Source organism: Eschrichtius robustus, chromosome 5, assembly GCF_028021215.1.
Source record: "Eschrichtius robustus isolate mEscRob2 chromosome 5, mEscRob2.pri, whole genome shotgun sequence".
Taxonomy (NCBI): Eukaryota; Metazoa; Chordata; class Mammalia; order Artiodactyla; family Eschrichtiidae; genus Eschrichtius; species Eschrichtius robustus.
This window is the reverse complement of record NC_090828.1, coordinates 45,267,547-45,293,786: the sequence shown is the minus strand read 5'-3', so window position 1 is coordinate 45,293,786 and position 26,240 is coordinate 45,267,547. Positions and strand designations below refer to the sequence as shown.

General features: G+C 38.5%; 1 protein-coding gene and 1 long non-coding RNA gene across 2 annotated transcripts in view; one reads left to right on the top strand and one right to left on the bottom strand.

Annotated features, from left to right (window-relative positions):
* The window catches only part of LOC137765253 (uncharacterized), a 198,505-nt gene extending 190,247 nt beyond the window's left edge, over positions 1 to 8,258 (bottom strand). The window contains exons 1-2 of the long non-coding RNA XR_011074136.1: positions 7,960 to 8,258; positions 5,679 to 5,859 (exon numbers count right to left, since the gene is read on the bottom strand). This is a non-coding gene — a long non-coding RNA (uncharacterized lncRNA). The remainder of the gene's footprint in view (positions 1 to 5,678; positions 5,860 to 7,959) is intronic.
* A 149-nt stretch (positions 8,259 to 8,407) lies between these two features.
* WDR75 (WD repeat domain 75) overlaps positions 8,408 to 26,240 on the top strand; it is a 43,221-nt gene continuing 25,388 nt past the window's right edge. Inside the window, exons 1-5 of the mRNA XM_068544801.1 lie at positions 8,408 to 8,534; positions 14,008 to 14,137; positions 19,847 to 19,912; positions 20,809 to 20,896; positions 24,978 to 25,102. Coding sequence (XP_068400902.1) covers positions 8,449 to 8,534; positions 14,008 to 14,137; positions 19,847 to 19,912; positions 20,809 to 20,896; positions 24,978 to 25,102 — 495 coding nt within the window. The 5' untranslated portion in view covers positions 8,408 to 8,448. The remainder of the gene's footprint in view (positions 8,535 to 14,007; positions 14,138 to 19,846; positions 19,913 to 20,808; positions 20,897 to 24,977; positions 25,103 to 26,240) is intronic.

Genomic DNA, 26,240 nt, shown 5'->3' with positions numbered 1-26,240 from the left:
TAGGGTCTGTTCCCAGATAATTTACATACTAATAAATCATCAACCAGTAAATGGTAATTAGGAACCCACAATGCAGGAAACATTGCATTGTGATACCTAGAAGACCAATATACCATCTTGCCCTCAAAGAGCATACATCTGTAAACACGAAAACACAGACAAATCAAGTATTAACAGGAGACAACTCAAGCTATTATACAATTAAATCGCAATAAGTGGTAAAGTAAAGTTTAAGTGCTCTGACTGGAAACTAGGAAGATAAATGAGAATGTTCATGGAAGAGAATTGAGAAGGTTTGAACCTCTTGGAAAGGATTTAGATATTCAGAATGAAAATAAGAGGGCATTTCAGGTAGAAGCAACATTAAATAAAGGTAAAGATCCAGAATCATCATGGAATGCTAGGAGCACCACCCCACAGTGAGGTTCACAGAGGCGAGAAAAATAAGCTAGATTAGAAAAAGTTAGGACAATTTGTGTCAGTCCTTCATTGCCCGATCCAGAAACCTAGATTTTAGCCTATAGGTCATAGGGAATCATTGATTCAAAATATCATGCTTTTATTTCCCACTGTAGATATAATCCCTCTGCCACGTGAACGTCTATGAGTTTATACAAAAATAATTTATTTCCCAAATTGAGAATAATCTAACAGCTCAGATCCTTTAATCCCTCACTCTGAGTAGGTAATTTGAGGTTACAGAGCCCTGAAATCAAAGTCAACCAGTAAATCACCCCAGAGGGAAAAAATTAATAAATAAATATTAAAAAGGAGGATGACTGGGCCCAAGGAGATGTGAAACCTTCTTCCTAATATTTTACTGAGATCTGTTCTGAGAGGATGGGTGTGCATTGCAGGGAAGGAAAAGAACTTTAACAAAGAAGAAAGGAGAAGAAATTTAGGCTCATAGGCCCCTTTCAAAGCAGAGTGTAATGTAGTGTGTATTGGGGAGGAGCAGAGGCAGGTAAAGGAATGTGGCACTAGGACAATTGCTAGGTGACACTTAGATGTCCAGGTAAAAATTAAAACTCCAGCAGTGGGTCAGTTTGATTCAAATTGTTGATGTAAAAATCAAAAAAAAAAAAAATAGAAAATTTATTGTGGGTCATATATTATTGGATGCTACACTGATTTGTTCTTTAAAACGCAATTACAGAGCACCATGAAGAGTAAAAGATCTCCAGGCGGGGAGATTCAAATAATGGTTCCTGAATCTTCACATGTGAGAAATCACGGGGAAAACTTGGGGTCTTTGTTTATGCTGTCCATTCTGCCTGGAATGTCCTTTTCAGAATCTCTTTACATGGCTTACTTCTATTCATCCTTTGAGAATTAGGTGAATCATCACCTCCTTCAAAAATGCAGGCCAGGTTATGGGGCCTTCTGTAAACCCACATCACCATGTATATACCTAACATTTGCACTTGATTACACCATAACATAATGATCACTTTTGTGTCCATATTCCTCAATATAAGATCCTCTCTTATGTACCATGTACCATGTCTTAACTCATCTTTATATCCCCAGGAACCAGGACATTGTCTTATATTAACTGTTCAATGTTTGTTGAATTAGGAAGCAAAATGTGTTATTAAAAAGATAAAATTACACACCTATCAGAATGGCCAAAATCCAGAACACTGACAACAAAAAATTCTGGCAAGGATGTGGAGCAACAGGAATTCTCATACATTGCTGGTAGGGTTGCAAATTAGTACAGCCCCTTTCGAAACAATTTGGAGGTTTCTTACAAAACTAAACATACTCTTACCATACAATCCAGTAATAGCACTCCCTGGTATTTACCCAAAGCAGTTGAAAACTTAACATCTACACAGAAACCTATACATGGATGTAATAGCAGCTTTATTCATAACAGCCAAAACTTCAATGCAAACAAGATGTCACAACCTCATCAAGTGAATGAATAAATAAACGGTGGTATATCCAGATAATGGAATATTATTATTCAGCACTAAAAAGAAATGAGCTATCATGCTATGAAAAGACATGAAGGAAACTTATACGAATATCACTAAGTGAAAGAAGCCAACCTGAAAAGGCTACATATTGTATGATTCCAACTATATAACATCCCAGAAAAGACAAAACTAGGGATGGAGACAATAAGAAAATCAGTGGTTTCCAGGAGTGGGAGTTGAGGAGGAAAGATGAATAGGAAGAGCACAGAGGATTTTTAGGGCAGTGAAAATATTCTGTATGATATTATAATGCTGGATATATGTCATCATATGTTTGTTCAAGCCCATAGAATGTACAACACTAAGAGCAAACCCTTAGGAAAGCTAGGACCTTGCGTGATTATGATGTGGCAATGTAGGTTCATCCTTGGTAAATATCTTCCCATCTACACTGTGAGAACCTGGCAGGGTTCCTGGAGATAAAACATACGAAAGTGTGGGGATACTCATGCAGCTAGGCCCCCTTGGAATTTTTAACAATCAAAGTTGTCCACACTGAGCCTCCAATAATTTGTCAATTATAGCTTAAGTTTTCTTTCCCAAGTACTGCTCCAGCAATGGCAGTTTCTGCTCTTGGGCATCTGCTCCGATATGCTGTGATTCCATCTGCCTGTCTCCAGTTTGGGGAGCAGGGGCAGTGCTTTTCCTTGTGACCTCAATTATTTGATGGATCTAAGAAGAACTGTTAATTTTCAGTTGTTTTTTTCTTTCTTTTTTCTTGTTGTGGGTGTGAGAGTAATGATTTCCAAGTTCCATACAAGCTAGACCAGAATTGTGACTACTGTGATAGACCAGAAGGGACCCTGGATGACTTTTGACACTAGACCACAAGACACTCCCTGAGGAATGTCAGCCACCACGTAAAACTTCCAACTACCCTGAGACTGCTATGTCAGAGACGCCAGGTTTAGGTGCCCTGGTTGATAACCCCAGGTAAGCTTGCAGCAAACAGTCAGCATCGACTTCCAACCATAAGTGCGCCATTTTGGATGTCCAGTCAAGTCAAGCCTTCAGGTGACTGCAGTCCAGCCAACATGAAAAATCCCATACAACCATCTCAACTGACACAGAAAAGTCACTTGACAAAATACAACATCCTTTCACGATTAAAACACTCAGAAAACTAGGAAGAGAAGGGAATTTCCTCAACATGATAAAGGGGACATATGAAAAATTCACAGCTAACATCATACTTAATAGTGAAAGATTGAACACTCTCCTCCCAAGATCAGGAATAAGACGAGGATGCCTGCTTTTACCACTGCTATTCACCATTGTATTGGAAGTTCTACCCAGATCAATTAGGTAAAAAAAAAAGAAAAGAAAGAAATAAAAGGCATCCAAATTGGAAAAGAAGAAGTAGTATCTATTCACGGATGACATGATTTGACATATAAAAAATCCTAAAGAATACAAAACAGAAAACTATTAGAGCTAGTAAATGAATTCAGCAAAGTTGCAGGATACAAGATCAACACACAAAGATCAGTTTTATATCTATACACTAATAATTGTGGAGATGGGGAGAGAAGTAAATACTTAAAGGTAAACGATTTCCTTTGGGGTGATGAAAATGTCCTGGAACTAGATAGAGTGGTGGTTGCACAACATTGTGAATGTACTAAATGTCACTAATAAAAAAATGTGTTATGTGTTTTTCACCACAACTTAAAAAAAAAAAACAAAAAACTGATGCCCAGGTTACACTGCAGACCAATTACATCAGAATTTCTGAAGATAGGACAGGACCAGGTTTCATTATTTTCTAAAGCACACCAGGTGGTTCCTATGGGTAGCTAAAGTTAACTACATCTTTATATATATTAAGGAGAATTTAGTAAAAGGTTGGTATGAATAGCTAGAATATCCTTGGGGATATAACTAGCATAAAATATTTATTAAGGCCAGGTACTTAAAAGTATGGTGTTTTGTATGAGTTGATTTTTATGTTGGTAGGACTTGCGAGTCCACTTAATGGCTTATTTTGCACAGCTGTCATTAAATTGTGGAACTTTTTTTAGCTTTATGAAGCTATTCCTTATTGCCTAGCCTCTCAGATTGAAATCTGAGCGTTCAATAACAATTTTTAATTTTTGAGATATCATTTTAATAATCTGAGAAAAAAATTACCACCAAAAAACCCCGCAAGTTCTCTTTTGCAGTGTTACTTCCCAATTATATTACACCCTCAATCTGTACAAAATAAAATAATACTATCCATGTTTCCAGTCTTCACGAACATCCTCCTTCTCCCTTCCTAGCTTACCATTGACCAGAAGCCTTACCAATAACAAAATAATCAATTAACATATATTTTTGTTAAATGTATATCTACATACATGTTATGCATTCCTGACATACCTAACTTTCTCTTAATTTTTTCGATATTTTTAGGCAATTCAGTGCATCTGTGAGTTTTTTCAAATTGTCAAAAACCTCCAAAAAAATTTTCCAACATATTTATTGAAAAACAACTGCATATAAGTGGACCCACAGTTCAAACCTGTGTTGTTCAAGAGTCAACTGTATAAAACTCTTCATATAAAACATAGGAGAATATTTTCATAAACTTGGAATACATAAAGTGTTTTTAGATACAATAACAAAAGCACGATCCATAAAAGAAAAAAAGTGATAACTGTACTTCATCAAAATTTAAAACTTCAGTTCTGTGAAAGACACTATTAGAAGAATGAAAAGACAAGCCACAATCTGGGAGGAAATATTTATAATTCACATATCTGACAAAGGAATTGTGTCCAAAATATATAAAGAAATCTCCAACTCAACAATAAGAAAACAACCAACCAATAAAACAACGGATAAAATATTTGAAGACATTGCACCAAAGAAGATATACAGATAGGAAATGAACACATGAAAAGATGCCCAACACCATTAGTCATTAGTGAAATAAAAATTAAAACAATGAAATACCACTATAAACTTATTACAGTGGCTAAAATTAAAAACACTGACAACACCAAGTGCTGACAAGGATGTGAAGCAACTAAAACTTTCAAAATTTACTGATTAGAATGCAAAATGGTACAAAACTGGAAAAACAGTCTGGCAGTCTCTTAAAAATTTAAACATATTATTTGACCCAGCAATCCCATTTATTGGTATTTATCCTAGAGAAATGAAAACTTATGTTCACATAAAAACCTACAAATTAATGTTTAAACAGTATTATTCATAAGTTCCAAAACTGGGGAAAAAAATTAAACATCCTTCAACAAATAAACAAATTGCAGAATAGCCATATAATAGAATACCACCCAGCAATAAAAACGAGAAAACCACTGATCTATACAACATGAATTTCAAATACATTATGCTAAGTGAAAGAAGCTAGATTCAAAAGGTTACATACTATATAATACCATTTATACAACTTTCTTGAAAAGGCAAACTACAGGGACAGAGAACAGATTAGTGGTTGCCCAGTGTGATAGTTAATTTTATGTCAACTTAACTGGGTCACAGGGTGCCCAGATATTTGGCTAACCATTATTTCTAGGTTTGTCTGTAAAGGTATTTTTGGATGAGATTAGCATTGGAATCTGTGGACTCAATAAGGACTCAATAAAGCAAATTGCTCTCCCCAGTGTGGGTGGGCATCATTCAGGGCCCATTAATAGCCTAAGTAGAACAAAAGGAAGAGGAATAGAGAATTAGTTGCTTCTCTACCTGACTGCTCAGCTGGTACGTCATTCTTCTCCTGTACTTAGACTGGATTTACACCATCAGCTCCCCTGGTTCTCAGGCCTTCAGACTCAGACTGAATTACACCACCGGCTTTCCAGGATGTCCAACTTGCAGACTGCACATTGTAGGACTTTTCAGCCTCCATAATTGAGTGCACCAATTCCTTTTTATAAACAAACAAATAAATAAATTCTATTGGTTATGTTTTTCTGGAGAACCATGACTAACACAGATTTTGGTCCCAAGAAAGGGGTGCTGCTGTAACTAACAAATACCTAAAAATATGGAAGCAGCCTTGGAACCGGATAAAGGTAGAGGCTGGAAAAGTTTTAAAGTGTGTGCTAGGAAAAGTCAGTACTTTCATGAAGGGACTTTTAAAGATGATTCTGGTGAGGACGCAGAAAGAAAAGAGGAGAGCTGAAGAGAACCGAAGACCTGTCAAAGATGCTCAACTCAACAAATGAACCAAACTTCCCTTGCTCTCTTGTATGAAATGCCTAGGGAAGTATCTGATACCACGTACAGAGAGCATCTAGCCACCTCTATCACCCTCAGTATTCTATTACTTCTTTCCAGCCCTCCAAACACTTTAGAAAATTTTGCTTTTATTTTAGTGTTTGCAGGCCAATCAACAAAGACTGTTGTATGATATATGAATGCCAGTATATGAAAAGAAATATTAGACTTGAGAAGCAGAATTCATTGTACTTAACAATTCTTGAAAAAGTGACCCCACATTACACTCTTAATTTTAAACAGTGAACTCCCCACCCTTGCTACCTTTCAATTGTTGTTCATTGATGCAGTATTTATAGGCAACTTCATTTGCCTTACACCACTTCATCAGTCCTTTTCCCTCCTGATTTCTTCTTAAGAAATCATACTCTCTTACAATACTCCCTCTTCTGATGGATTTTCCCAAAACTTTAAATAGTTCCCTTTTTTTGGCTGCCATTAGTTATTCCTCTTGGTTTTCCCAGTAACACATATCTCCACAAAACACACCCTCAAAATAAAAAATGCAAATATCCTTTAACCCCACAATACCTATTCTAGGAATCTCTCCTACAGCAATACTGTCACAAATTTATGTGTCCTGTAGCACTATGTGCCACTTTTTAAAAAATGGAAATGACTAAATGTCCACCTTTGAGAGTATGACTTAATCAATTATGGCACATTTACTCTATGAAATACTATGCAGTTATCAAAAAGGAGATAAAAATCTGTATACATTGCAGTGAAAGCATATAGAGAGGGGGAAAAAAGAATACGTGGTGCCTTGCATTGCGCTGCAGAATAATGTTAAGGTGTATGTATGCCTAGAAAAATATCAGGAAGCATATACACCAAACTTTTAATGGTGGAGAGATACTCATAGGGTATAGGATCTACCGAGACCATTCTATTTCTGCATTGAATTATTTTATATCAAATTTGTGTTAACATTGAATTGTTAAAATATCATCTTTAAACCTACACGACCTTAACAAATATATATTCATCAGGTTAAGCCTAAACCTCCTCAGAGAAAACTATTCTCTCTTATATTATTGTTTTATTTTCTTCGGCACACAATCTGTGATCATCTCGATTGTTAAACATTTTTGTCTCTCTCCCATATAAGGTAACAGGGCAGCGGTCACGTCTGTCTTGCACTGTGTCTCACATATAGAACGCTCTCCATAATTATTTGCCTCCAGAAACACTGAAGGGATGTGGTAATTTTCTACGCAATCAAGGCAGATCTCCTGTTCTTGTTAAAGTTAAGCTGTCACTGGCTCTTTACCCTTAGGAGTGTTACAGAGCCAGCACAGAGGGGATTGGTGGAAGGAAGGAAGGGAGGAAGGGAGGAAGGAAGATAAGCACCTTCTAATATACTGGGGCCACGAAAATGATACACATAAGTTTATAAAAAGGAATGGAAATGGAGGCATAAACTTTCTCAGAGTTCAGGGCTTCGGTCGACTAACTGCGGAAGCTAAAACCACGGCAACACGCACAAAACAGTAGCAAACCAGGGAGCAGCGGCCCTGGAACTTGGCCAGGGTAGAGTGCAATGTCAGACCGGCCAAGAAGGTCCAATGAACCAGGGAGAGAAATAGGAACCAGAATCCCGGAGTAAGAGCCGGGTGTCCAAAGGAAAAAGCAAGCCTCTTGGAGCTGTGAAGATTCTGTAGGAACGTATGCTCTGCTCAGAGGAACAGAACAAAGTGACGGCTAACGAGAAGAGCTAACAGCTGTGCAAAAAAGAGAACGCTACCTTTCCAACCAAGAACTCAATTGCGCGACCAGGAATGCTGTTGGCGCAAAACGCTGGCGTCATCTCGCAGCTCCCGAATCAAAGTTTTAAGAGAAAGGCGAAGCCTGGCGGGGTATGGGAAAGGACTGGTGGTCATCTGACACACTTCGGGCCACCTTTCCCTTCCGGCGTAAGAAACTTTAGAGTTAGATTAACAAGTCCGGAGAGAAATTTATCTTTTCTAAATAAAAGTTTAGAGGGATCTAATATAAATGCATTCTATGTTTCGCTTTTTCCTTTTTTCACATGTCCTAATTTGACGATGCCCAAACCAAAGATGGCCGCACAGGCGCTGGGTCTTACCATTGAGAACTACCATGGAGACTGAGGCCTAGAGGAGCCCTGCGAGGTTGGGGGTCTGTGAGCAGGGGCAAACGCCCTATCAACCGGCTTCCGTCGGGGAAGCTCGGGGCGGGGCCGGTGACAGCGAGTCCTTGCGCTTGCGCGAAGATGGTGGAGGAGGAGAGTCTCCGCGTGGTTCGCTGTGGCGGCAGCGAGTTGAACTTCAGGAGAGCGGTGTTCTCTGCGGATTCTAAGTAAGAGGCCCACGCATTGCCGGCCCAGCTGAGGGGCGTGAGTCCCCGGGGGTTGGGGAGAAAGAACTGTCGGGCGCGTCTGGACAAACCAGCAGGCGGTTCTGGGCTCGGGGAGGGGACGCGCGTGCGGGAGACCGCAGGGCTAGCGGGAGGTAGCTGGTGCCCGTGTGCTGTAAGAGGACTCAGAACCCCTTAGTTCCGTAGCACCTCAGGCTGGGGCGCGCTTCCCCCGTCCCCGGACCTGCAGGTAGATTGAGGGGCCCCCGGGCGGACCCACGTGTCTAGAATCGGCTCGGCGTTGGGGCGGCTGGAAAATGGTCCGGGCACGGATTTGTACGCCATTGCTCTTGCAAAACCACGAGGAGTATCCCCTTTTCGGACCGAATCGTGACTTGGAATTACTGTATGATTAAAGATTGTGATTTCTCCACACTACTCCCTAGAAAGGCATTTTGGCCACCTTTTTGGAGCTCTGCGTAAAAACTGACATTAGATTCTGTGTGGGATAAAAACACGCGTAAGCCCTGGTCCCCTTCCTCAGGAGCTCAGTGTAGCTGGAAAGCTTAACTAAACCCAGTTCATCCATTGTGTGCCCTTCGCAAGGTTCTTAATCTCTGCCTCAGTTGCTTCATCTATGAAAAGGGAATAATATTTAGTAATCCATCTCGTAGGGTTGTTGAGAGGATTAAATGCCTTAATACAATACAAATAAAGCAAGTCAAACAATGCCTAGCACTTAATGGCTCAATATACGTCAGCTGTCACCATCATTGCTCTATTGTCAACATAATCTAGAAGTGACACAATGTAAAAAAAACGTTTTCAAGTCACTCAGGGATAGAGAGACACTTAGTAAAAACCCTTTCTAGCTTAGAAAAGTAGAAGTCGTATCTTATGAAAGTTTGTATGCCCCACAATGTCTTGTTCATGGGTGTATGGCAGATAGTTATTGAATGCATGCATGACTTGAAGGAGCTTTCATAAACTGCCTTAGAGGCAAAAAAAAAAATCCTTGGTCTTTACAATAAAGAGGGCTTTGTCGATACTCATCTTGTGAATCAGAGGAAGAAACTAAGGCTTCAAGAGATTGCCAGAGTTCTGCCACTTTGGACTTATATCCAGTTTCTTCCTCCAGTGTACTGTTTGTATATCTCATTCATTGTACTGGGATCCATTGTATTTCACTTGATTAGTGAAAATTGATTGGTCCTACAATTCATTTTTAAGTATTTATCAGCTGTGTATTTATAACAAGCTGCGATGACAAAAACTAAGATAATACCAGGATTGATCCTACTACCTTCAAGAGCTTTCAGTGTAGTGAGGAAAAGGAGATAATCAGTAACAGATGTTTCATACAGTGGCACTTTGGGATCCCATAAGAAACAGAGTACTTCAAACTGGAAGGATGGAGAAGGTTGATGAGGAAGTGATGTATAGGCTAGACGTAGATGGATGGATGGTATTTTGACTAGGGGATATGGATGGAAGGCATTCCAGATAGGGGGCACAGTATAAGCATGAGGACTGTGGTACAGTTAGCTTGTAGGAATGGTATATGAAGAGAGCTAGTGGGAGATGAGGTTCTAAAGGGAACATAGAGTCAGTTCTTGGTTGTTTGGTCCAAAGAGAGTGTATTTTTTTATTCTGCAGATAAGGTGTTGGTGGGGAGGGGGGAGGCGGGATAACATGATTGTGTTTCCTCAAGAATATTAATCTGAGAACTCTATAAAACTATACAGTATGTGATGGAGAGACGAGAGGCGGCTAGGCTAGCATATTCAAGGTGCAGTGATGGCACAGAAGGAGGAGTTACACAGTGAAAGTTTCCCTTCAGCAGTAGGATCTTGCAAAACTAACAGGAGTTTGCCCCTTCCGTGATGCTGGGGGGGAGGGCAACCAGGCAAAGTGAGCAACTTGAAATTGGGGCGGGGGAGGGGTGTCATGTGCATAAGGTCAGTATACTTGCAGCATAGGCTGAAGGGAAGTGGTGGGAGAAGAGTCTAGAACATTATAAACCAGGTATTAGAAGACTAATGCAGGCATCCAAGCAAGAAATGATTTTGGCCAGAATTAAGATAATAATGAAGATGAAAAGAGTTTTGGAGTGATTTAGCAATTAGGATTAACAAGGAGAAGATGTAGGGTTCACATGTGCCTGTTGAGTTTAAAGTACCTTTATAACAGCCAGGTGGGTGTAGCAGGTGTTTAGGCAGAAATTCAGGATAGGAACTTGGTCGAGATTTAGAGATACATTTTTTTTCATATATATAGAAGCTAATAATTAAACCAGTTTTCTGGCAAATTAACAGGGTTATAATGAATTCACCAAGGACTTGAATATTATCTAAAAGCTGCCACAGGGGTTGGCTAACTTATACAAAGGGGAATAAAATAATTTTGTATTTTACCTCAAGGAGCTTATCAAAAAAGCTGAAATAGTAAGTGAAACAACAGAATCGTGGAATTTTAACATCTTTCTCTTGGTCACTAGGTCCTCTTAGAACTAGGACAAAACTCTGCTCTGCCTACTTGAGTGCGTTATCATGAGAGGCAAGCAGGGAGGTGAGGTGTACATGAAAGAACCTGGCATCCCCCTATCAAGTATTACTCCCAGTCCGACACTGTTTGCATCACACCCTATTGCCTCCCACAGTTATATGGTGCTATGTATCATAGCAGTAGGTTACTAGGGTATAGAAAACTAAAACAATGGGTCATTCTTGCCTTTTACATTTCTAAATTATCACAGAATCGATGTCCCTGACTAAGTATTTTTCCCTGCAGATCGTTCTGGATACTGCTGCTGTTACATTACTGTAACTCTTATTCCTCGTCTTGCTCAGAACCCTGTAATAGGGTTCTGTTGCCTTCCTTAACTATAGCTCTTATGTTTGGCTTTCAGGGCCTTCCCTGATCTAGCTCAACTCTGTTTATGGGGTTGTGTTTCCTGCTAGTGCCCATTATGCACACTTTGCTACTTACATAGGTACATTCCCTGTCTCTCGTAGGTACCATGTTGTTATTTGCCTACTGTTTTTTATGTTGCTCTTTTTCTTTCCCAGCCCTTAAATCATGCATCCTTCAGAACCTCATTTAAATCCTGATTCCTGCTTGAAAACATCCCTAATTTCTTACTTCACCACTTGATCAGCAAAGATGATTTGAGTCCTGTGTGACAGGCATTGTGGTGGTGCTTTACATGCATCCCTGTCTGCATGGTTTAGGTATTGTTATCCTCATTTTACAGAACCGTTTATTGAGTGTTTGCTGTATATGCCAAGCTTGCACTTGCTGCATTGTTTCATTTAATCCTTATAATAACCCTGCGACTGGAGAACGGCGAGGTTTAGAAAGGTTAGGTAAAATTCTTCAACGTCATTCAGCCTTGTACATAGTAAAGCTGGCATTCGAACCCATCTGTGTTTGACTTCTTAAAAATGCCTCCTTTTCTACCACACCCTGTTTCTGTTATTATTTGAAGTAAGTAAACACACAGTTCCTCCCCTCAAGGAGGGGAACTTCTCTCATAACACTGTGCAGAAAGTGCTGGGATAGAGTTAAGCCCCGCACCCTGCAGAAGCACGTTAGGACTGGTGCTGATCTGGAATAAGATGAGGGAAGGCTTCCAGTGGAAAGACCCCTGAGCTGAATGTTAAAGTAGTAGTCAGAAAGAAAGTGTTCTCAGTAGATAGCAGAATGTGCAAGTGTGGAGAGTGTTTTCTCTAGAGGTTTGCATTCAAACAGTTAAAGTCATTATTCCCTGCTGAGGAGCAAGGAGAGAGGAAATTACTTTCCACTGGGGAAGAATATCGAATCAATTAGGGGGAGTTTTCTTGGCAAACAGCAGTACCCCCTCACCCACCAGCATCTCCAGGAAACTCTGCCTAAAGGACTTGTTGATGCTAATGGGGAGCGGGGGAGAGTGAGGGGGTCGTTGGAGTTTTGAACCACTTAACCTGCTGTTCAAGTGAAAAAGTATTTCCAGTCAGACTGGAGTCAAACGTAGGAATTTGGATCATATCCTGAAGGCAGTGAGAAAACACTGAAGGATTTTAATTTAATTTTATCTTTATTTAAGGAAGTAATATGGTCAAGTTTGTAAAATTAGTCTGGTATGAGTACAAAAGGTTGAATCAAAGGGCCACACCTGGGGACTGTAGGAAGCCCTTAAGAGTGGTCCAGACAGGAGATGGTAAGAACTAGGGTACTCATGGGAATGGAGAGGAGGATCCAGCCAAAGGGGAATCCATATACCTCGGTTGCTTTGTTGCTTGTACTTTGTTGATCTTATAAACAGTTGAACACAACCATGGCCCCTGGTTACAGCACTTTTAAGATGCATCCTGATTTTAGAGAGGTGAACATGTGAAAATCAAGTGTCTTAAAAATGATAAAATAGGATAGTAGCAACCCCAGTCAGCATTAGAAGATTTACCCTTTGATTATTTTGTAATAATTTTTTTACTGGTTCATTTTATCTAAATAGTTTATAAAACCTTTGAAGATCAGGCATGTTCTGTTTGACAAACTGGATTGGACATTGAAAATCAAAGATAAATAGGGCCTCTGCCCTATAGGAGCATATGGCCAGATAAGGGAGATGGATATTTACATAAATGAGGAATTTCAACACAGTTTGAAAGTACCCAGATCAAATTATGCCTTGGGTACTTTGGGAGCACAAAGAGGTCCAGCCTAAGAATTCTGTGGTTTGTACCTTCTATGATATATGAGAAAGCACCATGTTAGACACGTACGCTGTCAGATGTAATAGGCACAGAGCAAACGTTTTTTATTTGATGCTAGAAGATTTGCAGTTCTGAGCTTTGTCTTATGGGTATATCTATTATGAAAAAAGTTAAACAAATATTACCCCAGGTTAACCACAGTTAATAATTTAGTAGCCTCTGATATATGGAAGAAAGCCACAAATCCAGAAAAACAAAAGCGAAGTCAGCTTTTTGGGAGTAAGAAAAAGAACTGTCATAAAGTCTGAGACCTCACTGACTAGAGAGAATATTTGACTTCGTATTTGTAAGCTGGTGTCTGTGCAATGAATGATGGAGAGTTGGAGGACAGGGGAAGACGCTGCTGTTAGCAGAACCACCGCAGAATAATAGCTGATAGTGAAGGCGTAGCACAGTGTCTGCATCCATTAGTGAGCAGGCAGCTTGGTTAGGTTGGCTGTTTTTGCAGGATGATTCCATACAGCCTCTGCCCCTGGAACAGGTCAGAGGTATGACTTTGGCATCATTAATCTACTTTCAGAATTCGTGAAGTAAACGACCTCAGGTGTCCCCATAGGCTTAAGCAGCACAATTTGAAATACAGGTCTTAAACTATTATTTTGAAATATATCTCTGTTGCATGTTATAGCTTTGTTTTTTGTTTTGTTTTGTTTTTCATGGACAATAAAAAGATTATGCTGTCTATACAGTATGTGATTCTTATTTTCCTCTCTTATTTCCAGGTATGTCTTCTGTGTCTCTGGAGACTTTATTAAAGTTTATAGCACAGCTACAGAAGAATGTGTACATATATTGCAAGGGCACAGAAATCTGGTGACTGGAATCCAGCTCAACCCCAGGAACCATCTACAGGTGTTAATTTACAGTCAAATATTTTAATATTGGCTTTATTGTTGCCAGAAAAATTTGAATTGAATTTGGCTGGGAAGCTTTCTAGGTGATGATCAGGGAAATATCTATTTTGATTTTCTGATTTAGTATAGTTTTCACTTATTTTTAATTATTAAAATAGGGTCACAGCCTAGAACTACATCGTTCATGGTGTATTCTGTGAGCCATTTGTTCACAGGATGCTAATAGGTGTTACTTGAAAGAAGGGGTTCTTGTTTGTATAGTTTCTGAAATTCAGGATTTGGCACAGTTAAATGAATTTCTTGATTATAGGTCTTCTCAAGTCCTTTATATGCGTGGTGAATATCCAGAAGGGGTATGTAGTCTTGGGTGTTTCTCAAATTTATTTGACCTCCGAACTCTTTGGTTTCTGGAATGCATCCTTGAGGTATTGATGTTGTAGATCTATTTCTTTAGAGACGAGGCTCTTTAGTGTTAATGCAGATGTCACCGAATCTTAGCGCCAGTATCTAGACAAGAAGAAGGGATTCTTTATTCAGTGGATCAACCAGTTAATTTCAGGACAAACTTGGGGATCTAGTGGAGTCTGCACCTTCCCACTCTCCCCACAAAACAGCCCTTGCTTTTCAGAAATCAACAATAAAATGGTCATTTTAATTCTGTTCTTAAGTGTCAGCAAAGCTGCTAGAGAGTTATCTCAAAAATACTTGCTCTAGTTTTTGATCAAGTTCCCCTTTTCTGGATTAGTCTCAGCCAACTTGACAGTTACTGCTTGATTTAAGAATGGATTTGCATTGCCATTCACTGTGTTGTCATAAAAGAAGTAGGGCATAGAGTAACACTAACACTGATCTTTTCTTTCTAAAATTAAATGAGCTACTCTGGAAAATCATAGTTAAGTAACTTTTCTGCAGGGTTCAAGCACACATTTTGTCCTTGCTGTCCTCTGAGGACTTGAGAAAAGAGGTTATGGTTATGTGTACCATTTGAATGTTTTTTGTAGCAGAAAAGAAAATTAAAATTGGAATTTATGAAGTCTATATTACCAAATTTAACAACAGGCTTGGTTGAGGTGAAGGGGTGGGTGCCAGAGACTCTGTGGACTCTGAACTCACAGTATTTGTGTATCACCATTGTCTTACAGTGATTCTGTTTGCCTTGTTATATTTTACTGATCTGTGTTCATGATTCATGTTATATATAGTAATGCTGGTGGATATTTTCTATCTAATATAATTCTTCTGCTTGAATAGGTAATATCTTCTTATCCATCATTTTTTATTTCAATTCTGTGATTCCATGTCCTCCCTGGAAGAAATCTTAAAATTGCCACTTTTTTTTTTAATTGAAGTAGAGTTGATTCACAATATTATATTAGTTTCAGGTGTACATATAGTGATTCTTCAGTAGTGAAGATAAAACTCCATTTAAAGTTATTACAAAATAATGGCTATATTTACATGCACTGTACAATATATTCGTGTTGCTTATCTGTTTTATACATAGTAGTTTGTATCTCTTAATCCTGTACCCCTATCTTACCTCTCCCCCTTTTCTCTCCCCACTGGTATCCACTAGTTTGTTTTCGGTATCTGTGAGTGCCTTTCTGTTTTGTTATATATATTCATTTGTTTTATTTTTTAGATTCCACATATAAGTTATAACATGCAGTATTTGTTTGTCTTTCTTTTTGTCTTATTTCACTAAGCATAATACTCCTAGGCCCATCCATACTGTTGCAAATGACAGAATTTTATTCTTTTTTATGGCTGAGTATATATATCACATCACATCTTCTTTATCCCTTCATCTGTTGGTGGACACTTAGGTTGCTTACATGTCTTGGCTGTTGTAAATATTACGCTACTGTGAACATTGAGGTACATGTATCTTTTCAAATTACTATTTTTATTTTTTCAGATATATACACAGGAGTTGAATTGCTGGATCACATTGTAGTTCTGTTTTTAGTTTTTTGAGGAACCTCCATACTGTTTTCCAGTAGTGGGTGCACCAGCAGCGTAGAAGGGTTCCCTTTTCGCCACATCCTCACCAACATTTGTCATTTGTAGACTTTTTGATGATAACCCTTCTGACAGGTGTGAGGTGATATCTAATTGTGATTTTGATTTGCATTTCTCTAATAGCGATGTTGAGCATCTTTTCATGTGCCTGTTAGCCGTCTGTATATCTTCTTTGGAAAAATGTTCAGATCTCCTGCCTATTTTTTAATCAAGTTGTTTATCTTTTTTTTTTCTTTAGGTTGTTTATCTTTCTGATGTCGAGTTGTATGGGTTGTTTATGTATTTTAGAAATTAATCCCTTATCAGTCATACCGTTTGCAAATATTTTCTTCCATTCAATATGTTGTCTTTCTTTCGTCTATGGTTTCCTAGCTGTACAACAGCTTTTAAGTTTAATTAGGCCCCGTATGTTTATTTTTGCTTTTATTTCTTTTGCCTTAGGAGACAGATCAAAAAATATGTATTGCTACAATTGATGTCAAAGGGTGTTGTGCCTATCATCTCTTCTAGGAGTTTTAATGGTTTTCAGTCTGACTGTTATATCTTTTTTTTTTTTTTTTTATGGCTGTGTTGGGTCTTCGTTTCTGTGTGAGGGCTTTCTCTAGTTGCGGCAGGTGGGGGCCACTCTTCATCACGGTGTGCGGGCCTCTCACCATCGCAGCCTCTCTTGTTGCGGAGCACAGGCTCCAGACACGCAGGCTCAGTAATTGTGGCTCACGGGCCTAGTTGCTCCGCGGCATATGGGATCTTCCCAGACCAGGGCTCGAACCCGTGTCCCCTGCATTGGCAGGCAGATTCTCAACCACTGCGCCACCAGGGAAGCCCCTGATATTTATATCTTTAATCCATTTTGAGTTTATTTTTGTATATGGTGTGAGGAAATGTTCTAATCTTAATCTTATATATGTAGCTGTCCAGTTTTTCCAGCACCACTTATGGAAGAGACTGTCTTGCCTCCTTTGTTGTATATTAATTGGCCATAAGTATGTGGATTTATTTCTGGGCTCTCTATTCTGTTCCACTGATCTGTGTTGTGTTTTTGTGCCAGTATAATCCTGTTTTGATTACTATAGCTTTGTAGTATAGTCTGAAGCAAGGGCGCATGATACCTCCAGCTTTGTTCTTTTTTCTTAAGATTGCTTTAATAATTTGGGGTCTTTTGTGGTTCCATACAAATTTTGAGATTATTTGTCCCAGTTCTGTTGAAAATGTCATGGGTATTTTGATAGGGATTGCATTTAATCTGTAGATTGCTTTGAGTAGTTTGGACATTTTAACAATATTAATTCTTCCAATCCAGGAACATGGGATATCTTTCCATTTCATTGTATCATCTTCGGTTTTCTTCTCAGTGTTTTATAGTTTTCAGAGTATAGCTCTTACACTTCCTTGGTTAAGTTTATTTGTAGGTATTTTATTCTTTTTGATGTGATTTTAAATGGGATTGTTTTTTCTTCTGTTTCTGGTAGTTCATTATTAGTGTATAGAAAAGCAACAGATTTCTGTATATTAATCTTGTATCCTGCAACTTTACTGAATTCACTTATTAGTTCTAATCGTTTTTCAGTGGAGACTTTAGGGTTTTCTGTTTGGGTTCATCTTGTTTGGGACCCTCTGTGCTTCCTGTACCTGGATATCTGTTTCCTTCTTCAGGATTGGGACATTTTCAGCCATAATTTCATCAAACACATTTTAGACCCCATTCTCTCTCTCTCCTCCTTCTGGGACCTCTATAATGTGCCTTATATTGTGAATGTTGGTATTCTTGATGTTATCCCAGAGATCTTTGAGCTGTTCTTACTTTCTTTTTCTTTCTTTCCTTCCTTCCTTCTTTCCTTCTTTCTTTTCTCTTTTTGTTCTTCTGTTTGGGTGATTTCCATTATTCTCTCTTCCAGATTACTTGTGCATTCTGTATCACTTAGTCTGCTGTAATTCCTTCTAGTATGTTTTTCATTTCAGTTACTGTATTCTTCAGTTCTGAGTGGGTGTTTTTGTGGTTCTGTTTCCTCTAGTTCCTTGTTTAAATTCTCACTGTGCTCATCTATTCTTTTCCCTAATTCAGTTAACGTTCTTATTACTAACGATTTGAATTCTTTATCTGGTAGAGTGTATATTTCTGTTTCATTAATTTTTTCAGGGGTTTTCTTTTGAGACCAGTTCCTCTGTCTTCTCATTTTGCTTAACTTTCTCTGTCTCTATGAATTTAGGTGAACTGGTTACTTATCCCAGTCTTGAAGGGGTATCCTTATGTGGGGGCATCCCTATGCCGTCTGCATGTGCTCAGTGCCTTTGGTAAGAGAGCTGGCTTTGACATGAACTACAAGTCACATCTTTCCTCGGGGTGTGCTGGCAGCTGTCACCTTGGTTAGAGGTGGGGCTAGAGATGGAGGTGCTAGGATGCTTCTGTGTTCCACAGCCAAGCTCTCTCCCCAGTCACGGCAGGCCTCTCTCCGATGTGGAGCTGCGTCATGAAGTAAGCAGGGCTGGAGCATGTACTGGAGCGGTCACAGGAAACCAGGCAGCCACTAAGGCAGTCTTCAATCTACCCTCTTCCTCAGGAGCAAGCCCACATGTGTGCTCTCCTCTTGAGTGGAATCCAGGCTTCCCACTGCCCTACTGTTAGTCCCAGCGGCACTTCAGCCAAGGGAACATGTCTTCCCTATGTCAGACCCTAGGACTGGAGCACCCAGTATGTGGCTCAAACCGCTCAGTCACTCCGCAGGGCAGATCTCTGCCCACGTAATCTCCTTTGTCCCCTGTGTTCCTTCCCAGTGGAACAGGTCCCGACCTGATTGCTTCTTTTCCCTGCCTACCTCATTCCATGTGGATCTTTCTTACAGCCTTGGTTGTATAGGATTCTTTCTGACAGTTTCCAGTTAGTTTTCAGTGAGAATTGTTCCACATGTAGATGTATTTTTGATGTGTTCGTGGTGGGAGGTGAATTCCACGTCCTCCTACTCTACCATCTTTCTTTCAAAAAACTCAAAATTTTAAGTAAAGTGTTTTCACACTAACAGCAACGAAAAAATCCAGTGTGACTTTAGTAAAACTCAGTCTGCTGGGACAAAAATAAAAACATGCTACAGAGGCATTCTGGTGGTACCAAAGTATGGCCCACAGACCAGTGCCACAAACCGTTGGTTACAGGTCTGCAATGAGATAAGTATAGAAATGGAGTGTCTAAAACTTTAGGGCACTTTGACATTGCCACAGCATCCAAGTACATAATAACTTAAGTTGTAGTTTACAAAAATATTGGTCCGTGATGGGTTGGAAACTTTTTTTTTAAAAAAAGGACATTCTCAGATCATTTGAGAGACACTCCTTTGATACCAATGTAAGATAAAAGCAGTTCTGCTGATAAAGGACTGGGCTCTGGGAAAATAGCAACAAGCTCTCAAGTGCTTTTCATAACTCAGTACCTTACCATCTCCCTCTTGAAGACAGAGGGTTGACTTTTTTCTTTATTTTAATTAAAAGTTGAAATTGATAGGTCTGCTTTCTACAAAGAGCTGTGATAAGATTTTTTATTTTGCAAAAACAATATAAATAAATGATTTCACCTCTTTAAAGCTGATAATGAATTAATGAACAGGCAATGCCTTCTGTATCAGCAGTTAAGTTACTTGATATCTTAATGTAGTTCTTTTTTTTAATCAGTTTTGTACTATTTTTACCCTTCTAGCTGTATTCATGTTCCTTTGACGGCACAATTAAACTGTGGGACTATATAGATGGCATTTTGATAAAGGTACGTGGATTGAGCTTCCATTTTCATTATGTGAAGAAGAATGGCAACATAATTTAATGACAGACATATTATTTATTGAATACTTCCATAAGGCCCAATCTTTTAGATAGCCTTCCTAAACAAATCATGAAATTCACTCACTATAAAAGAAACGATAAATTTGACTATATAACATTTTAAACTTTTTTAACCAAAAAATGAGCAATGAAACTGAGAGAAAATATTTATGAGAGCTGTTATCCCTAATACACAAAAAGTTACCAAAAACCGATAAGGAAAAACTAATGACCCAATGGGAAAAAAATTGGTATAAAGTAAGAATATGTAATACACAGAAAAGAAATAACAAGTAGCCAATAAACATGAAAAGATGCTTAACCTTGTTAATAATTAAATGTAAATTAATAGATAGCACAGCATTTTTCCCTGTCACTTTATCCAAATTGCAGATTGAAAAAAATACAGTGATAAAGTATAGAGAAATAGACACTTTTGTACACAGTCAATGAGAATGAAACTGAAAATGAATAAATACCTTTTGCTCCAGCAATTTCACCTTTAGGAATCTCTTGTTGAAATAATGGCAGGTATATGTAGTTCTTAAAACATTGTTCATGGTAGAAAAAAAAAATTGAATATAATCTTGAGGTCAGTTAAAATTTGATAGTCATTCAGTAGAATACTGTAAAACCATTGATAAGAAACAGGTAGATCTATATATGTATTAACTTAAAAGGTTATTCAACAAATATGTATTGAGTGTCTCCATAGGCCGGGTTTTCTTCTGATGTTGGCAATATAGCAGTGAGCAAAATGGATAAAAAAAAAATCCCTGCCTGTTATGGAACTTATGGGGGGTGCACAGAATGAACAATATGGTGCTTTTTATCTTTCAGACTTTCATAGTTGGATGTAAACTTCATGCCCTCTTTGCTCTTGCCTGTGAGGATTCTGTCTTTGTTATAATAAATAAAGAAAAACCAGGTATAGTATAATTAATTTTTTTTATACATATGTAGCATTGAGTGGCTCTCTACGTTTTACAGTGTCTCAAATTTAACATTTTGGTTTTAGTCTGAAGTTAAGTTTTTGGAGCTGGCTTTTAAATTGGTTTCATCACTGTTACATTCATTTGGGGGAGGCTTTGTATTATTTCTGAAATATTGATGAGGGAATGATTACTTAATAAATGGCTGTGATAGTGGACAGCATAACTCCAATTTTAAAGCTGTTTTGAGCTATATGTGTCTTCCTACTGACCTTAAATCTGTCATTCTTAAGCATCACTATTACTTTACCCATCACTGAACACCCATTTGTTGATCTTGAATCTGGAGGAAATGGTATAGAAAACAGGTGATTAGGAACTAATAGTGTGGCTAAATTATTATTATATTTTCATTATCATTGGAACATTATTCCATTGAAACTGCCATGTTTCAGAGCATTTAAGGATTTCTAGAATATCTTCAGTGGTTACAAATAATTGTCCTTTAGCAGTAAATTTAATACATTTAACATTGACAAGAAGGATATATCCGAAGAATTTTTCTAATCTCGGACTTCAAGAATGCCAGTCCCCCCGTGTTGTCCTCCTTAAAATAAAGTTGTATTCAGAATTCAAAGTACAGACCAGCTTTAAAGTGGTTACTGGGCAGTCAGCTAAATTGGCTCACGCTCATTAGCTAAGTGAATCCTTCGGGGGGAGCGGGGGCGGGCATTGGCTTGGTTTTTGTTTTGTTTTGTTGTTCTGGTAGTGGTTTTTTTGTTTGGGATTCAGGGAGTTTTGTTGTTTTTTTGTTTTGTTAAAACAAATTTACAGATTGTTATGGAGTTTTAAGTAAGTTGAGAATAGTCAAAACTGTGAAGCTAAATCTTTTTTAGCTAAAAGTCGTTTGGCGCCAACTCTGTTAATGAGTAATATTTTTATCTATCAAAAATGTGACATGAAAGAATAAAAGCTGTAAGTTTAGTTTTCTGATGTGGCCCATAAACCATCTCTAAGGGACATGCCAAAAAATGTTTTGGAAATGGCAGTGTATTTCTTAAAATAATTAAGTTGCCTTACCAGATGACTATTTTAAAGTAGCACTTTTGAATATTTAGGTTCTGTTCTGTATATGAAAATGTGAATTCTTTTTTTTTTTTTTTAGGGAGTTTTTTATTTTTTGTAAATTTATTTCTTTTTGGCTGCATTGGGTCTTTTTTTTTTTTTTTAATGTTTGGCTGTGTTGGGTCTTTGTTGCTGAGCGCAGGCTTTCTCTGGTTGTGGCGAGCTGGGGCTACTCTTTGTTGTGGTGCGCAGGCTTCTCATTGTGGTGGCTTCTCTTGTTGTGGAGCACGGGCTCTAGGCGCACAGGCTTCAGTAGTTGTGGCATGCAGGCTCAGTAGTTGTGGCTCACGGGCTCTAGAGCGCAGGCTCAGTAGTTGTGGCGCATGGGCTTAGTTGCTTCGCAGCATGTGGGGTCTCTCCGGACCAGGGCTCGAACCCGTGTCCCCTGCATTGGCAGGCGGATTCTTAACCACTGCACCACCAGGGAAGCCCCTGCGTTGGGTCTTTGTTTCTGCGTGCGGCTTTTCTCTAGTTGCGGCGAGCGGGGGCTACTCTTCGTTGCAGTGCGCGGGCTTCTCGTTGCAATGGCTTGTCTTGTTGTGGAGCATGGGCTCTAGGCACGTAGGCTTCAGTAGTTGTGGCACATGGGCTCAGTAGTTGTGGCTTGAGGGCTCTAGAACGCAGGCTCAGTAGTTGTGGTGCATGGGCTTAGTTGCTCTGCAGCATGTGGGATCTTCCTGGACCAGGGCTCAAACCCACATCCCCTGCATTAGCAGGCGGATTCTTAACCGCTGCACCACCAGGGAAGCCCTGTGAATTCTTAATGTCTGTCTAAATGCTTACTAAAAATTCATGTTTCTAAACTCCCTGACAATTGATTCACTAGGTCTGAGATTTGGTCTAGGAATCTGCATTTTTTTGTGTCTCCCCAGGTGGTTCTGCTCATCACTCTAGTTTGGTAGCCACTCCCCATACTCACTGCATGATTCCTCAGTTGGAGGGGTAGTTGCCAATAGCAGTAATGAAAGTTTTTATCCATATCAGTAGGACAAGTGATTCTTAACACTGACTACACATTACAGTCACTCCAAGGAACTTAAAATGTAAGATTCTCTGTGGTGGGGCCTGTCTATTTAAGTATTCCCCCAGTCGGGTCTAATGCGCAAGCCAGTATAGAAAACTGTAGATCTAAAGTAAGTCTCACTCAGATCTAAAGTCATTAGCCTTTTGGAGCTAACTGGAAACTTCCAATGCTGTAATGTCATCTGAATTCTGTTCATGGTGGAATCTAGTGTTACTCTTGAGTACTTGGCACATCGTGGGCACTCAGCCTGTGAAAATCTAGTTACTATATAAAAATGTGAATAAGGCTTGAAAAAGATTCCCTGTGACTGGCATCTCAAAATATATATTAACATATACTTCTTTATTTGTTTCATCTTTGTTCCACAGTCCAAAACCAGAGTCTCTGATAGAAATTTGTATAAATCATATTGAAATATGCTTCTCTAGTTTAAAAACAAATGAACCTTTTATTTACACGTTATCTTATATGGTGTCATTTCTTGACTCTGTAATTAATTTATTCACCAGCTAATTAAACATTTACCATGTACCAAATACTGTTCTGGTTGCAGAGAACTAAACAGACATTAAGCTTACTAGATCAGTCATATAATACAATAAGATGACAGGTGTTCTAGAGAAAAATAAAGCAGGGAATGGGAACAGGCAACACTGGAAGAATACATATTAAATAAGTGATCAGGCGAGGTCCTGGGAGAAAGAAGAATACGCTGTGCAGCTGTGTTGGAGAAGCATATTCTAGAGCATTCCTGCCATGTTTGAGGAATAGCAGGGCGGATGGATTGGAGTGAGCCTAAGTAGAATGGATAATGTAGAGCATTGTACGTGATTAGAAGGACTCTGGCTTCTACTCTGAATAGACAAAAAGCCATTGAAGGTTTTTGAGCAAAAGAGGGACATGATCTGACTTAGCAGTAATAGAACACTGGCTTCTGTGTTGAGAAGAGACTGAAGGGGACCAAGGGTGGACGTAGGAAGAGCTGTTAAGAGATCACTATTCCTAACACTTAGGATATGAAGCAGGATCATGGCTTTAGGCTAGGTGGTAGCGGCAGAGGTGGTGAGAATTTATTGCATCTTGGATGTGTTTTGAAGATAGAGCCAGCAGGGTTTGCTGCTGGTTTGGTGTGGGGCATGAGAGAGAAGTCAAAGGTGACTCAAGGATTAAGTCTGAGCAACTAGGTAAATGGTGGTGCCGTTTCCTCCAGTGGGCAATGTGGGGGAAGACTAAGTTCAGAAGGGAAAATAAGAGTTCAGAATTTAGGCATGTAAAGTTTGAGATGACTGAAAAGGCGAGAAGAATTGAGTTCAGAGCATATAATCAGGCTGGAAAACAAAAAATGGTAGATCAGTGTATTACAGTGTATTATAAAGTCTAGGAGGATAAGGAAATAGCATAGTGAAATATAGCTATTTCCCCTTAAGGAGAAATTTTTTAAATGGAATGCAAAGAGAAGAGCATGCCAGTTCTACAGAAAAGGAGATTTATTCTATGAATGTGTGGCAAGCCCATAGCATTTCTGAAAGCTCTCAGATGGTTTGTTGCCTTTGGCTGCTCAGTTCACCAATGTATCATATTCCATCTCCATCTTAAAGCTCATCTCAGTACTTTGGGTTTTTTTGTTTTTTTTTTTTTTTTTTCGTCTCAGTACTTTGGAAAGCAGTATGCACCAGTAAAACAAATTGTTTTCTATTTCTACATATATGAAGCGTGTGTGTGTGTGTGTGTGTGTATTAGTTGTGGAATTAGCCTTCCAGTTAAAACTTGTATATTCAAATAAAGAGTACAACTTGTTCAGACAGCCTAGAATTATGATCTTAGCATCAAATTAACTTTGGAGTACTAATTAACAGTTTTATATGAACAAATGCACATCTTCACTTTGTCTAGAGAAGCTTTATATTAATATAGCTGCCTTTGGCTAGATGTATTTCAGCTGGTTTCAGTGAAACTACCAAAATCATCAAGTCAGGAAATAGAAGCTAAGGAGCTCTCCTTTGTTTTGGATTATATAAACCAGTCACCCAAGTGCATTGCCTTTGGAAATGAGGTAAAATTTGCTTTGTTGGTTTTCTTTTTTGTACGTAAAATCTCTTTCCTGCAGTCTTTCCTCTGAGAATTTTATGTTATAGTGATTTAATATTGCCTTGAGTTACAATATTTTTGTTAGTAACTAAGAAATCTGTCTTACTACTTTAGCATGTGTTTGTAGTATAGATTTTTTTAGGACTACCCTAATTTTGTAGATTGTGTCTTTTTACTCTTGTAAACTCTATAATTGTCCAAAAAAAAACCAATGTTTTGGCATTTGTACTGTACTTCTTAGCCTGTACCATGTAGAAGCCACTTAAATGCTTTGATTATAGATATGTGTCTTTTGAAAATATGACCTCCATGTCTATAAATAACATGCCCTTATAGAAAATTTTGAAATTACAGAAAAATATAATGAAGAAATTAAATCTCACCAGTGGTAATATTTGAGGAATTTTTTCTAGACTTTTTCCTAAATGTATAAAATAACTTTTCTCAAATTGAATAATTGTCTGAGGGTTTTATCTTTTTTTTCTTCACTTAACACTGCAGCATGAGTGTGTACTTACATGTTCATCAGAAATAGTGACTGTATGATGTTCGTACCATGACTTATTTAGCCATCCGTTGTTAATAATCACATAATTTATTAAAATCAAGTACCATCAAAAGCCCCTCTATATCATTGTGGTGGCATGTTTCTTTAGTCTTAAGTTTTGTAGCATTATTTTGGCTTTGTTCTGAAAAGGTTTAATTTCTTCGAGTAGAGAAAACACTTTTACATTATAAACATCATTCTTCTTTAGCATCATAGTCATCAGTTAAATACAAATTAAAACCACAGTGAGATACCACTTCAGGTCCACTAGAACAGATAAAATTAAAGAATGACAGTACTGAGTGGTGGAAAGATATGGGGCAAAGTTAAACATATGCCTTTACTGTGACCCAGCAGTTCCGCTCCTAGGCAGAGAAATGAAAACATGACCACAAAACGACATGCACAAGAATAATTAATACTCATAATAGCTCCAAAATGGAAATAACCCAAGTGTTCATCAATAAGAGAGTAAACAATTTATGATACATATGCGTTCATTGGGATGCTGCGTCACAGTAAAAAGGAACTAATGGTGCACATAAGAGCGGGGGTG